This window comes from Parus major, chromosome 5 (assembly GCF_001522545.3).
Source record: "Parus major isolate Abel chromosome 5, Parus_major1.1, whole genome shotgun sequence".
NCBI classification, from domain to species: Eukaryota; Metazoa; Chordata; class Aves; order Passeriformes; family Paridae; genus Parus; species Parus major.
In genome coordinates, this window is record NC_031774.1 from 57,291,199 (window position 1) to 57,306,632 (window position 15,434).

General features: G+C 46.8%; 1 protein-coding gene across 1 annotated transcript in view; it reads right to left on the minus strand.

The window, feature by feature from the left end:
• Positions 1-578: 578 nt before the first annotated feature.
• The window catches only part of DACT1 (dishevelled binding antagonist of beta catenin 1), a 15,474-nt gene continuing 618 nt past the window's right edge, over positions 579-15,434 (minus strand). Inside the window, exons 2-5 of the mRNA XM_015632066.3 lie at positions 15,305-15,434; positions 12,936-13,068; positions 11,173-11,328; positions 579-8,870 (exon numbers count right to left, since the gene is read on the minus strand). Coding sequence (XP_015487552.2) covers positions 7,012-8,870; positions 11,173-11,328; positions 12,936-13,068; positions 15,305-15,434 — 2,278 coding nt within the window. The 3' untranslated portion in view covers positions 579-7,011. The remainder of the gene's footprint in view (positions 8,871-11,172; positions 11,329-12,935; positions 13,069-15,304) is intronic.

The window sequence follows — 15,434 nt, forward strand, 5'->3', positions numbered from 1 at the left end:
TACAGAGTCTGGCTTTTAAGGAAGAGCAGGCAGTTCCTTCCAACATGAGCCAAAAGAAGTCACTGGGACAGTTTGTACAAGCAGACATGGGACTCTTGGAAAGCTTAGTGACCTTGATCCAGCATTCCTGAACACATGCTTAATTCACCCCAAAGCGTGTGCTGAAATGCTTCGCTGCATAAGAATGGGCTTAATCACATGCTTAAACACTTACTGCATGAGCACTTCAGAGATTAAGATTGATTAGGTCCTTCTCCTACCTGTTCCCCATACCTCCCCTCCTCGTGAAAATCTCATTTCTGAGGGCATGAAACTCATAAGGAGACACAGGGAACACATTTTTCAACAGATTGCAAACTTTCCAGCTTCCTGCCCCCTGACCACAGAAGACTTGACCTTTTTTAAGGGGGGATAAAACAATTTACTTCCAAAGCCTGATGGCATGAACCCCATCACGAGGTCAGAGTCCAAGTCATATGGGTTTTCCTTTAGTATTGTCAAGGAAGTCTTAGTTCCCAGAACTTACAACTCGTTTAAAACAAGCAAAATCCAGATTTTCAGAGCTTGGCTCAGTGAAATCAAGTTGTTAATGTTAAAACACTTTATTGATCTTAAAGGAATACAGCATGGAAACAAAGGCCATTAATTGAGAGAGAGGCTCTGTTTACATCAAGTCACACAGCATGAAAGGAATGAAAGGAGCAGATTCAAACTCAGGTCCCCACAAACTGAGGTCCCCAGAAGAGCAATACACAAAGTTCAAGTGTTTACTTCAGCCTAGACTTGGTCTGGTCCCCAGTGTTGTTTGGACCAAGCTTGCCCATATTTTTTGACTGGAAGCCATGCCAGGGAGCCATCACTGGGTCAGATCCCCAGATCCCTGCTCAGGGGAAGAACATCTGCCCTGCCCCTGGGTCAGGGTTCTACCAGTGTGCTCCAAAACTGCTCTGCTGCCCCAACCAACACTGGTCAAGCAGAGATGACCATGGGATGCACTTCCAGACTGCTCTGTTGCTCCAAACCAAGGCACAAGTGGAGACACAGTCAGATGGAGAGAAAAACTCCCCAAGGACAGCAAATTCCCAAGGCAAAGAGCAGTGGAGGCATTCTGGCTCTAGGATGGTTCCTTTGGTGTGTAAGTCACCAGCTTTTCCTGCAGTTTATAAGCAATTGTGGGGTGTAAAACTGCTGCCCAACAATGACTCCCAAGGTAGATTCATTTATGGACTGAAGTCATGAGAACACACATGGATTGTGCCCATAAGCATATTTGTGGGGATGATGTTCACATAACAGGATTTAGAGTGCCTACCTGAAAGGGTGAATGAATTTATTGTGCCAGAGGACAAGAGTGACCATGTGTCCATAATCTGGATAAATGCATGTCAGCATCAGCCAAGTGTGGAAAGTGAACTTCTTGGCAAAGCAATGCAAAACTGGCCTTCAGCAGAAGTTGGGAGGGCAAAAAACCAAATAAACGTTAGAGTGAGGAAAATTCAATTGCATAGACAGTTACTTCAGCTACTTCATTAGTTGAAGAGCAGAGGAACACAGGAAATGGTCTGCTGGGTGAGCAGGATGGTGCACCTCCCCCAGCTAATGGTGCTTCAGCAGCTGCAGGAAAAGACAATCTTGAGGAGGGGCACACAAGCCTGGCCACTGTCTGCAGTCCAGTCACCCCAAACTCTTCTGGCATCCACAATCATTGGTAGAGCACATCCATCCCTACCTTCTCTTTCCCTCTGAACTTGCTGATGTTACCTCCATCTCACTGTTTCCAGCAGAAACAAATTCCCTGCTGTGTAAAAAAGCACTTTCTAGTGTCCCCTTTAAATAGATCCCCCTGGTTTTCATCTATCTCCCCTCATTCCAGAACTGTGAGAATTTTCAAACCCCAAAGCAACTCACAGAATCATAGAACAGTTAAGGCTGGAAAAGACCTCTGAGATCAAGTCCAACTCTTAACCCAAGCACCGTCTTGTTCACCACCAAATCAAGTCCCCAGGTGCCACATTTTCTGAACACTTCCACGCATGGTGACTCCACCACTTCTCTGGGATGCTTGTCCCAATGCCTGAACATCCTTTCAGTGAAGAATTTTCTCCTAACATACAGTCTACACCTCCCCTGGTGCAACTTGAGGCCATTTCCTCATGTCTTATTGCTTGTTAATTGGGAGAAGAGACTGATCCAGGCAGAGACCTGGCTCCACCCTGTTTTCAAGGAATTGTAGAGGGTGATTGGGTCTCCCCTAAGCCTCCTTTTCTCCAGGCTGAGGCTCCTGGCCCCCTCAGCCACTTCTCTCAAGACTTCTGCTCTAATCCAGTACTTTCATCCATTCCATTGCCTTTCTCTAGACATGCTCCAGCATCAATTTTTTCTCACCACAGCATCAATTGTTTCTCCATCTGTAAAGTTAAGCTGAGAATGGTTCAGTTTTTTGTATTAGCAGCTCAGTCATATTTATTTTTGTTGGCTACTCCAAAGGTACATACTCTGAAATTAGCTATTAAAAATGTATTTAGCCTTTTCTGCTTCCTCAGAAATGTCCTTGTTCCCTCTTGTAAGAAAAATCACGTGTCTGGGGAAAGCCATGCCCAGCATGGTGAGTCACCTGCCAAGTTGCCACCACTGCTCATCGAAGGCTTTGCTGCCCTTTGTGACAGGAAGGGGTGCAGGTCCCTCAGGGATGGCTTTGCTGGCTGTCACCTGAGGAGTGCCTGACCTTCCTCTGAGCCAACAAACAGATTTGGGATTACTGAAGGCACAGGACTGTTGTGGAGAATCTGTTTTCAGTCCTTATCCAGCATGAACCCCAAACCATGGGAAAAGTAGAAAGCTTGTAAAGGATGGGCAGATTCCTGCTGAAGCCCCAGGAGCAGGAAAGCTGCAGAGGGTTGGGACCTACAGGCTCTCTGCAAGCAGGGGCTGTGCTGTGGAAGGCCAAACCCAGACCTGGGGAATGGAAGCTCATCTCTTGTCCCCACTTCCTACAGGACTTGGTCAGATGGTTTAAGCACCTCAGCAACTGGGAGTGCCAAGAGTGGCTTTGATCATTCAAACAACACTGGAAGAAATGAGGCAGAATCCCTGGGAGGACTCAATTTAGTCCAGTCTAACTTACTGAGCAAGGTGTTAGGCTGAAACACCTCCTCTTCCCACCTCTTCTAGAGATTCAGATGAACCAGGATCAGACCACTCATTTATGGGACTCTCCACCCCTCCTTTCCCTCAGACCCAGCTGTCTGAGCCCTTGCTCCACGTTGGATTTCTCAGGACAAGCAGGAGGTCCACAGCAGGGGCCCCACGCAGTTGGGATGTCTGGGCACCCTGCCAGAACCTCTCCCTGACCCCACACACACTAGACACAGCTTGATTCTTTATCTGCTGCCCCACAGCTGGTGGCTGGGCTGAGGGAGTAGAGGATAGACCCAGAAAGGCTGCTGGAAGGCAGACAGCCCAGCGACACACTCATCCCCTCAGAGCGTGTGGTGCCAGTGGGAATTCCATATATTCCAGAGGTGTGCAGAAACACTGCATTATCTGAAACACAAGGAATCCAGCTCAAAGGGCTCTGCTCGTGTTCCTTTATGCTCCTGTACTTTCCTAATCCCAAAACTCCCCTCCTACCAACCCCACCTTGAAACAGCTCCCAGTGCAATGAAATGTTCCCGCTTCAGACTTCCAAAGACAACCATAAACACTGGGGATAATTAAAAAGTGAACACCATGAAAAATACACTGGCAAGCTGCAAAGCTGGAAAGCCAGGTAGCTTAAAGAAGTGCCAGATATTCAACTGGTCTCCAAGATCAGCAGATGTTTTTCAACATAGCGTTGTAAAAACTTCCTAACTCAGATGTGTTTCCTAAATCAGAACCAGAGATGAGAATGTGTGTTGTGTATTGGGACCATATCAAGTACTTTTCCAGCACTGTTAAGATCTGTTATTAAAATAATAAAAAAAAATAAAAGTAAATGTGGGGGTTGGGTGTTGATAGAAAAAATGAGGCCTGTTTAAAGGATTCTGGATGCTTCCCTAAATCATGTAAGAAAAGGAAAATTCTTTCCCCAAACTGAAAAGACTCAAATGCAATTAGGAGGGAGATACCATCAGCCTATTTCCAAATCTGGTATTAAGCTATACAACAAGAGAACTGTGGAATACAGTGGCTGCAGCTGATACAGCCTTAGCAATATTTAGGTGGCTATTTTATTTTCTTTTTTTACTCAATGATCTGAAAAGACACCATTCAGCAGCTCACTTTTGAAAAGTAGCCTCCCTCACCCAGTACAATCTGCTATAGCACTGCAATTAAAAACTCATCATCCCACTGCCACTGGGTGCTGCTTTCTCTTTCCACCAGCAGCTCCTTTACAGCCAGAGAGAGTGCACCGCTGAGGATCCTCTCTGCTGCTCTTCTACACCTTTGAGGAGATTTACAGGGATTTGCACATGTTTTTCTCACTCAAAGAGAGATTATATGGCATGATTAAGAGATATTCTAGGAAAGAAACTACCAGCTTCCTCAAGACATTCCCTTTGTTTGATATAACACCCATCAGGTATTAATGGGATGGCTTTTAGCTGTTGCTTAACCTTAGTAATGCCATGTTTAACAAAAAACATTGCTTTTCTCCCCTCTCTGTAGTGGCAGCCCTTGTCCAGCAATTTCTGGATGAATTATTCTAAACCAATATATATATTTTTTTATACATACATATATATATATATATATACACAGGTTGCCTTTCCATGTATAAAGTAATAGGAGAGTTATGAGCAGATAAGAGGACTTCCAGCTTTTGCTGTTCCATGGGAGGTGGAAGTGCAAGGACTTTCTGGGTCACTGAATCCACAACCTGGTGATGTACTGCAAAACCCTTATAGAAACCAATTTTCCACTGCTTAAAAAAACACAAAAAACCAACGAAACACCAAACCAAACAACAACAAAAAAACCAAAACAAAACAAACCCAAAAAACCCCAAAACACCAAAAAAACCACACAATTAGGAAAAGAATAATTTGAGGCATTATAAATAGGGAATTACCATACTGCAGATTAAAAAATAAAATGTGCCTCTTAGGAAAAGCGTTCCCACTGTCTCAGGAGCTGCTCCCTGAGATGTTTAATTCTGAGATGTTTAATTCTGAGTGGATCTTTCCCTTCTACATTTGCAATGCAAGAAAACCTGGTTAAAAACTGTTCTGCCTTTCAGCTGGGTGACAGCAGGAAGGACACAGAGGAACCACAAAGGAAAGCTCTGCTCAGACCTTGTTATGGAATGGACAGGCTGCACACATATCCCTGAAATCCACACCAGCCACAGCACCCTCTCCAGCTGTCTTCTGCTGCTTCGTGGATGCCAAAGCAGAAGATGAACCTGCAGAAACCAGCTCAACCAGCCCAAAACCTTCCCACCAGGCAGCTCCAAAGCTTTTGTTGTGAATAGAAGCACTGCTACTTATGGAGGGCATCTTTCTCCTTTGCTGCCAGACTCCCCTCCAGTCCCATGGGAAGAACTTGAGACAGAGACCAGTGGGTGATGCAATTGTCACCTTCTATGATCCTGCTAGGGCTGGAGCAGAGCCAACAGCCAAAGCTACAGAGGGACCACCATGGGCAGGCAGCCTGTGCTCTCCTCCACCCAGCCCAGCTCCCAGGGCACACAGCTCTTGAGGATTCACTTACTGGACATTCCATGGGGACACCTGATGTGTCCCACAGATGGATTTGGTTACAGAAACCAACCATCTGCCCCAAGGTTGTACCAACCAAAGTCTGCAAGCACCCAGAGAGCAGGATTAATATTATACTTCCATCTGCTCTGAAACATGAGCTGCCCATCAGCAACAACCTGAAGATGCCTCTGAGCTCCTAAATCCCATCTTGCCTTGGAAAAATGCAAGCTATGAGAAAAGGAGCCACGACAAGTCTATTCCCTCAAAGCACAGGTCACATCCACAGCAGCATTTTAAACTTGTCCCATTTCCTACATGGCTAAATGCAAGGAACGTGAACAGGTCACATCAGGAGACATCTAAGTGGTGACAACACCAGTATAAAAGCACTGACTGGGTCTGCACCAATGTAACAAACTTTAAAAAGTATTAAAACAGACTGTTTATTACAGCATATGATGTATTATATTAATTTACACAATGATATATATATATAAAAACAGCCATTGATGATGTACAGTAAATTGGACATCAACAGGAATATTAAAACTACTGATACTCATGCACGTGACATGCATATGGTTTTTTTTTTTTTTTCTTTTTTAAAAGCAGTTTTACACAATATAATGAAGTTACTAAGCCTTGGTCATCTGCTCCAGCTGCAGTTTACTCTGGACACCACCGCCATCCACAGCGGGACTCCCAGGAGATCGGAGCAAAGTGCACTCCAGGGAAGGCGACTTAACCTCGGAGACAGATTGAACAGGAACCCTTTCCTGGTGGGGGAAGGCTGGGGGAGGACAGGAGTGAGTTTCAAGAAAAGAATCAACAAGGAAAAAAAAAAACCAAAACAACAGACCAGAGTACCAGAAGGAAAAAGTTCAAGATGTGGTAAGAGCAGCAGCAGAAAGGGACAAGCAAAAACATGAAGAACCACCCTCACTCCCTCCCCTTTATTCCCTAAAAACTTATGACCTTAAGCTGTTGATATCCTCTATAAGACCCAGAACTGGAAAAACTAGGCAAGGAAGATCCATTCCCAGAAACATTTTAGCCTTTTCTCAAAGCCTTCTGACATCACACGCTGGAGGCTGTTCACCACTGAAATGGCAGTGTTGTGTTGGGTTTTTTTAAACAAGTGTAATGGTCTTTTATTTCCACATAAAAGGCACTAGTATCCACCCAAGTTCTGAAGACAAGTGACATAATTTACCTTAAGTTTTAAATATTTGTATTACAAAAAAAAAAAAAATCTGTGGAAATATGTACAAAAAAAAGCACCTTGCTTCCAAAAGCAGAAGCAGATACATTCCACCAAGTCACCTCACTAGACCGTCGTCATGAGCTTCAGGGAGCCTGACCGAAAGCGGAGGATCTTCTTCTTGAGGTTATGGGAGGCTTTGATTTTGACAAAGGCCTTGGCCGCATTTTCATGCAGCTCCGGCGCCGTGACTGTTTGGATGGGGAGTGTCTGGACAAACTGAGACCAAATCAGGCCCCCGCTCTCATCAGAGTCGCTGGTGGTCGTGCTCTCCCCTACAAACTCCACCTCGCTCAGGCTTGACTCGCTGTCTCCAAAGCAGTTCGTGGTGTAGTTGCTCTGCTCGTCCTCGCTCGTGTCCACCACGGTGGAGTGGAACAAGGACTCGCACTCAGCCGAGTACTCCGAGTCGCTGGCCACGTAGGCGTAGGGGCTGACATAGGGCAGGGGCACCTGTGAGTAGACCCCCACGCCCTCCCGCCGGTTCCTCCTCGCCCTCCGCAGGGCCTCCTCATAGGAGATCTCCGCCGAGGACTTCCAGCGGCGGTAATCGGCACGCTTGTGTTTGGGCTTGGCCACCACAACCTCCCGGCCGTGCCCATGGGAGCGGAGGGCAGATCTGTGCAGGCCGGCCTGCCGGCCCGGGAGGCTCGGCTCCAGCGGCAAGCCGCTGCCTCTCTTCCCCCGTGACGAGGGCTTTTTCAGTTTCTTATTTGTATCCAACTCCTCAGGAAAGCGGCACTTCTTGCCGGCCAGTTTGGCTTTCTCCCGCAAGGTCTGTGAGTTGTTTTCCACCCCGCTGGCAAGGTGGGACCTGTGTTTCAACGCAGAGCTTTTCAAAATCTTGACGTTCCGGGTGCCTTTGTGAAGCTTCATGCTCTGCTGCTGGGCCGGGATGTACTGGGCGTTCACCAGCAGCCCGTCATCCAGGCTCTGTGAGGAAGAGCCCTCGCTTTTGAAATCCAGCGCGGGCCTCTCCTCGACGGCCGGTGACGAGGAGCGAGCCGCCTGCAAGCTGCTCTTCAACAGGATCTTTTTGGGAGGCTGGCTGACCCTGTTCTCTGGCTGCAGCACCACCGGCTTCCCTGGGGTGTCTTTGGGAGACGCAGCAAAGAGCTGGCCGTTCTCCTTGGGGACGTCCCCGGCCGTGGTCGCGGTGCTGCGGCCCAGCTCTGGCGGTGCTGGTTTGACCCCCCGTGGCAGGTGCTTGCTCTGGAGTTCCGCTGCTGTGCCGGGTGGGAAAGCTGCCGGCAATGGGGCCTTCCTACTCTCCAGCTGCTCCCCAGCCGGCTCCCTTGGCCTCTGCTTTAAGGGGGAGGGAGCTGTGTGGTCCGGAGCGGGGGTCCCACCGGGAGGCAAACACACCGGCTTGGAGCCCTTCAGGTTCACCACGTTGCCGTGGGCCACCATTGCTGCCGGCGGCCGCACGCACATGCTCCCGTGCCTCAAGATCCCTTTGGTGGCATCGGCGTTGAGACTCGTCCGGGGTTTGTTAGTCCTTACTGCGTGAGTCTTTTTCTGAACCAGGCTTAAGATGTAGCTGTCTATCCTCTTGCTGGTGGAAGGGCACGGAGCCGGCCAGGAGCTCTGCGGAGGGAAGGCGTTGGCGGATTGTCCCGAGTCCGTTTCGGATGGAGTGCAAACGTCGCTCATATCGCCAGCGAGCCTCTCCTCTTCTCGCTGGGGGTTCTCAGTCACGGGGAGAAGGAACATGGGGCTCTGCACAGCCACAGCGTGGAGCGGGCTGGGGTAGCGGTAGATGTCGTTCCCGTTTTTAGACACCAGATCGCACTGGTACTTGGGATGTACATCTGCAACGACATCGAGGGAATTTGAGTGCGGTGTGGATAAAGAGCGACAGACAGAGCCTGCGGTCTGGTCCTCATGCTGGCCTTCCTTATTATAGTCCATCCAGCCTATGAGATCTGAAAGGCATTTTAGAAGAGTTTAGAGAGCCTGCCAGGGACAGCTGTGCTACGTTTTTAATGTGCTGCCAAGGACGCCGGTCCATCTACGCACAAGATGCAAAGCTTTAACTACAGCAGCAGCAACTTTGCAACCAGGGGTGCTGTTCAAGCAATATAAAAAGCAGCACTATCCTTCTGTGGGTCTCCCTGTCACTGCATCTACGTGGGATTTACCCCACTACAACCACATGGTTAAAACAATAAAAATCACAGCCCTAATGAGAACATGTACATTGGTTTCAAACCTGTGCCCAGGTTGTTAAGATCTTCCTATCTTCCTTTCAAGCCACCCAGAAGTCTGCAAGGGTCTCTTAAATGTTACACAGTCACCTGTGACACTCTCTGCAGGCCTCAGCACATATGAATTTTAAATCCAAAGAGAAACATAAAAAATACAGACAAGAGAACAATTAATTCTTGTAGCTTATTGACAAACTTCACTTCCAGATTTTATTCAAGCATGTCTCGGGTCAGGAAAAAAATCCAGACTTAATTTTATTGTTATTATTGTTACTACTATTATTATCATAACATTTATAGCAATGCCAATAGTAATAACAGATGCTCCTTTTCAGTAATAAGGGGTTAAAGAATGGGAAACAGGCTCATGTTTTCACACAACTACAAGGAGTGCAGGTCAATCCAGCTGACATCCTAGCCTTGGCTCTGCAAAGAGAGTTTTGCCAGAGAAATCCAGTGCTTTTCAAGATGCATGAGTCAGATTTAATGACTAAGGAGCTTACTAAGAGAGGTAAGCAACCTTAAGAGCAGGGCTTCAACTCTAGCACCTAAGATTATTATTATTTTTTAAGCTTAAGTTGCCCTTGTTGTCTTCTTGGGTAGGGGTACAATCTAAATGATCTTCTGCCAGTCCTGTTTTCTGCCCTTGGGCTGGAAACTTCAGCCAGGGTACTCCACTTGGAATGCTCATCACTTATCTAAGGCTTATTTCCAAGAGGTCTCATGGGCACTGATGAAATTTGCTGATAGAGATAATGTTCCCCCAGAGAGGAAGACCAGGGAAGCTAAGAGAATAAACTTCCTCCAGATCACCTCCCAGTTTTGCTATATTTCCTAAATTCTACATTGGCTTTAAGGAATGTTGACAAAAAGATATTTTTAAAATTTGTCCATTTGTGAAATTTCATCCCTGAAAGTAAGACTGTATGAATAATGAGAGGTTTAGGTTTATGTGGTATATACAGAAAAAATAGCAATGCAATCAGCTGAAATTCCTTGTGTGGTTTTCTTTCTTTTTAATGTATGGCCCATGAAGATCAAATATACCTTACAACAGGGAACATTAAATTTCCTTGAGCTGCTCACAGAAAAACTTAGGGGACTTGTCAGCATCTCAGAATGAATGTAACCCAGGCTGTATTTTCCCACTTCAGAAACAGGATAGCATGAATTATTCTGTCCTTGATTCACAACAAATCACTATAATTTAGCCTTAAAAGCAGAATGCAAATTGGAAATTTGGAAATATTCTTAATACTGTGGTTGGAATCACCTTCCCCAACCCAGAAAGAGCTAAAGCTTTTGAAAATGTCTGCACTCAATAACACTTGATCACAACAGTCCTATTGAAGAGTCTTTTCTGGAGAACAGAGGAGGCCTTCCTATTGAACCATCCCCCAAATCAAGGCTTGGATCTTCAGACTGGTGTCCAAAGAAAGTTCACAGCTCTCTGCCAATGAGACAAATTGTACCTGGCCTGTTCATGATGTCTATTTGTCTATACTATATAAATGCAGACACACCTCGTCTGCCTCACCTAGGGGTCTGGGACCATCAGAATCATCAGAATTGACAAAATGACTGCTAAAAACATGTGCCCTGACCCCCTAAAACCTGGAGCTGCTCCTTACTCTGTGACTTTAATGCTGACATGGCTAAGAGCTACTGTTAATTATTGCTATTCACTAAAAATGCTTTTCTAAAGAAAGAGAAATCAGCTGACTGATGTGTTTCTGTGTACAGGTACCACTGCCCTCTGCTGGGTAGAGCAGCTGTCAGATCTTCACATGCCATTTTCATGTGTTTAGAGTGACAAATTCATGTGCAAAGCTGGACCAGCGGAGGGCAAACAGTCCTGCCTCATGACCCACATATGTGAGAGGCACTGGGATCTTTCCACAGCATAATATGGCACATGAAAGGAAGAAGGGTTAATCCAACCCAGGTACTCCTGAGGCAGTATTTCCAAAGCCAAAGCCACCTCCTGGAGTATGATGTATTCGACCTGCTTTTACTATACCTGCAGATTTAGGGCGTCCATCTGAGATATTCAGTGTTGCCTCCAAAGGGCTGCAAAAGCAAGTGCTAGAATGGCAACTGGATAAACACTCACTGAAGACAGAGTTAGATGAATTGGAAAGCGATCCAGAAGCTCCATCACTCAGCTCATAAAACCCTATAAAAATAAGAGTTTGGATTTATATTAGTTATGACTACACAAAGTTACTATTTGTGTCCCTAGAAAGGCAGTCAAGCTGGTGTTTGAGTTGGCTTATTCTAACACAAGTAGTTACGGGATTTCATTCAGCCACCCCAAAAACAGCCAGCAATTTAGTAATATTCTTATTGCCATGAATTTACTTTGTTTAAAAGTAAATCACTTAAAACAGCAGAGCTTATCTCAGCATATGGATTTTTTTTTTTAACTTTACAAGGGTTGGGTTCTAACCCTTACAGGGATTTTCAGATTTTAGCAACAAGGATCCAGGCTGTGTTTGGCAGCCCACTCATTTAATAGAGTGTTATAGTTCCAAGACAGATTCTCCAACTATTACTTAACTATGAAAGTGTTGGGCCCAATGCTATCCATTACTTTCCTCAAAGTTCTGGAGATAAATATAATATTTGTGGATGAAAGGAATGAAGAAAAACGGTAAATAATGTGCAGATGCATCAAATTAAATTTCCTGGTAAACTGGGACTACTCAAGGAAAAACAACACACCACAACCAAAATTTAAATTGTTCATTTAGGAAAAAGGAATTCAGAGCATGCCTACAGAATGGAGATGCATCCTGGAAAACAATAATCCTGGAAAGGGCTTAGTCAGCATGGAAAAGCAGCTCAATCAAGCTTAATGATATGGCAAAAAAAAAAAGCTAATGAGATTGTTGGATGTACAAAGAAGCTAATGAAGAGCAGCAGGGAAATGACTTCAGCAGTCTACATGGCCCTGGTAAGAAACATTGGAATGGTGAGCACAGTCCTTGAATCCAGCATGCTTAAAACAAAGCTAAAAAAATTGGAAAGAGGCCACCAAGCTATTTAGGAGCTTGGAAAAATGCCTTAAAATGAATGACTTCAAGAACTTGACCTGTTTAGCTCATCAAACGAAAGCCAGGAATTATACTGTATAGCACCTCCAAGAGGAGGGAAAGCTGGGTATTAGAAAAGACCTTTCTTTAGGGGAAAAAAAAAACAAACCCAAAAATCAGTGCTGGAACAAGAAGGATTCAGACTAGAAATTAGCAATGGCTTTAACAATTGCAAGTTGGAGGATTCTCCTTTTTAGTGTGTTCAGAACAAGTCTAGAGGCCTCTAGGAAAGGCTCTCCATAGTTAAATATAATTTACTGGCTTCAGCACAGTTAGAATGAGATTAAATTCAACATATGGGGGATGAAATTGTTTGATTCCGTGCTCCTTTCTGGCTGTATGACCACTTTTGATGTCTTCCTCCTGATGGTGGTGCTTCTTTCTACCATTTTTCCTTCTGCCTCCTCCTTAATATACAGGACAATTAGAACTTTGCAAACCAATGTGAGGGTGGCCTTGAAAAAACAAATGCTCCAAACACTAGAAATGTAATTAAGCTTGAAAAGCTCCTCTGAAAGAAGCAAACAGCAGGCTTTCAGTGAACTCTCTTAGAAGGAATTAATTATCAGAGTGTGAACGAGATGTAGACATTTACTGCTGGAGTACTGAAAACTCCAGCACTAAAATCTACAGCCAGTTTAATTCCAGGTCCCAAGGGAGGCTGCACTTTGCTGAGTACTGCCCTTACCTGAACTTGGACGACTGTCTGTCTCCAGGTGCTCATCTGTTGTTTTTTCCACGTCCAGGCGGAGATCACTTATTTGCTTATCCAGCTCTTGCAACTGATTTAATAACCCAGCATCCCTCCTCCTCAAGCAGTTCTGCAAGAGAAGAGGACAAAGAACATCAGCTCCTTCAGTGGGGCAGATGTGAAAGGGTCCCAAGGACCAGTAGACTTGTCTGTCTAAGCATTGTGAAACACCTCATCGATATCCTTTTATATAAAAACCCAACAAAGCCCCAACCTTTTAGATGGATGCTCTGGATAAATACTTAAGTGAAAAATTATGCAGGCACTTCATCCCAGCCTGTTCCAGCCAGTTCTGCATGAGGAGCATGTTCCACAGTTCACAAAGACCAAGGGGCTGTGCTGACCACAGCTGTAAGAACAAAGCTGGATTGTGTGATACGGCCAAACCAGACCTGTGCACATGGAACGGGCACGGACGGCCGTGCCAGCCTAGCAGGGCACGTTCCCCACCACACTGGTGCTACTCAAAGATCACATCTGCTCACACAATGGCACCAAACAGCTCTGCCAACAAGTGCCTGTGGTGTGGGAACCGCCTTGTTCTGCTGCACATTATGAGCTTAGAGTCCACCATCCAGAGAGCAAGATTCCCAGGGCTAGGATCACAGCCCTTTTATTAGTTTTGCAGTGCAGCAGGAAGGAAGAGTAATTCTTCCTCTTCTCCCATTATGATTGTATGAAATTGCTGTGAGATGAATTTTAAGGCTATTTATGAAGGTAATTTGATGGCATAAAATAAGCAGTAAGAAATTACTTTGCAAGGCACTCATTAACCCACGGTCAACACAATCAGTTTCCCCCTGTGTATTATAATGTTGCTTATCCATCATCTGTTCAGCTTCATACCCTTTAATTGCTCTGGCTTTGGGGAAAGTGGAGGAGGCTGGAGGAAGGTTCATCTACTTTTGTTTCTTTGAGTGCATCATTTGACTGGCACTCAGGGGTGCTCTGATACATTCATTGCAATGAGTTTTAATGTTCATAGCAGGACTAGTTCTAAATCCATTAAATCCAGGATAATCTTTTCCATGGAGTGGACCAGTTAAAGAATCATAGATTCACAGAATGGATTGAGTTGGAAGGAACCCTAAAGATCCTCTCATTCCAACACCCTTGCCATGGGAAGGCAAAACCTTTCACTAGACCAGGTTGCTCAGAGCCCTGTCCAGCCTGGCCTTGGTCAAAGGCAGAACAAATGCTAAGAGCACTGGCAAGCAGCGCTTGAAGATGTGCTGGCGTTTAATGCCATCCTTTGGAGAACCAAAGGGGTGATCCCAAACCTTCTCCCCCGTTCCTGCGGGAGCCGGGGCTGGCTGGCAGCCAGGCTGGCGGAGGTGATGGGTTCAAGGGATGACTTCGCTGCGCCACCTACTGCCACCAGCGCCCCCTCCCCCAGTCAGCACCGCATCTGCTTCCAATCTGCAATGTCAAGTGCACAAATTAAAGTGCTACCACAAATCCCCGACTTTTTTTCTTTTTTTTTTTCTTTTTTTTTTTCTTTTTTTTTTTTTGAGTAATGATTCCGTGATCCTTCACTATGGCTCTCGGCCGGCAGCCAGCCCCCTTCTCAGCAGAAAAAAAATAATTTATTTTTATCTTTTTAAAAGGGAAATAACCCTAACCTAACTAAATCAAATGGGGGAGAAGAAAAAAAAAAAATAATAAGAGGAAAAACGGGGGGTGGGTGGGGAAAAGAAAAAACCAGGGAAGTAAATCACGCAATCCAACTTCTCCCTGGGTGAAAGCAAATGCTGAGCCGCGCACAAAGAGCGCCAGGCACAGCTGTACGCTATTTTCATTGAAAAATGATCTGCCGCTTCATGCCGCCCTCCATCTCTTCCCACACCAGCTCCAAAGCGCGTCCTCCAACAAAAGCATCCCTTCTTCACGGGCCCGATCCCGGCGGTGCCCGCTGTCTCCTCCCGGGGCTGGGACCCGGCAGCCGGCTCCCAACTTCCATTCATGGCAACGGCGGCGCCTCTCTTGCCATGAATGGAAGCGGGACGGCCGGCCTGGCTCCGGGACCCGAAGGGAACTGTGCGGCCACCGGCACAGCCCCGGCACGACCCGCGCACCTCCGAGCTGTCACCGGCCCGCCGGCTCACCTGCGCGCCGCGCCGGGTGACAGCGGGGCGGGGGAGCCGCCCGCGGGGATTCCCAGCTCCTTCCTCGCCTCTCCGCGGGCAGGACCCGCGGCTCACACCCACACGGGGGGACCGAGCGGCCGCGCATCCCCGCCCGCATCCCCGCCCGCATCCCGCGGCGCTCGCCACTCGCATCCCGCGGCGCCCCCCGCCCCCGCTCACCAGCTGCCTCCGCAGGAGGAGGATGTTCTCCTCCAGGAACTTCTCCTCCAGGCTGCGCGGCGGCGGCCCCTCTCCCGGCGGCTCCCCGCGGCCGCCCTGCGCCCCGGGCCCCGCTCCCGCCGGCCGCCGC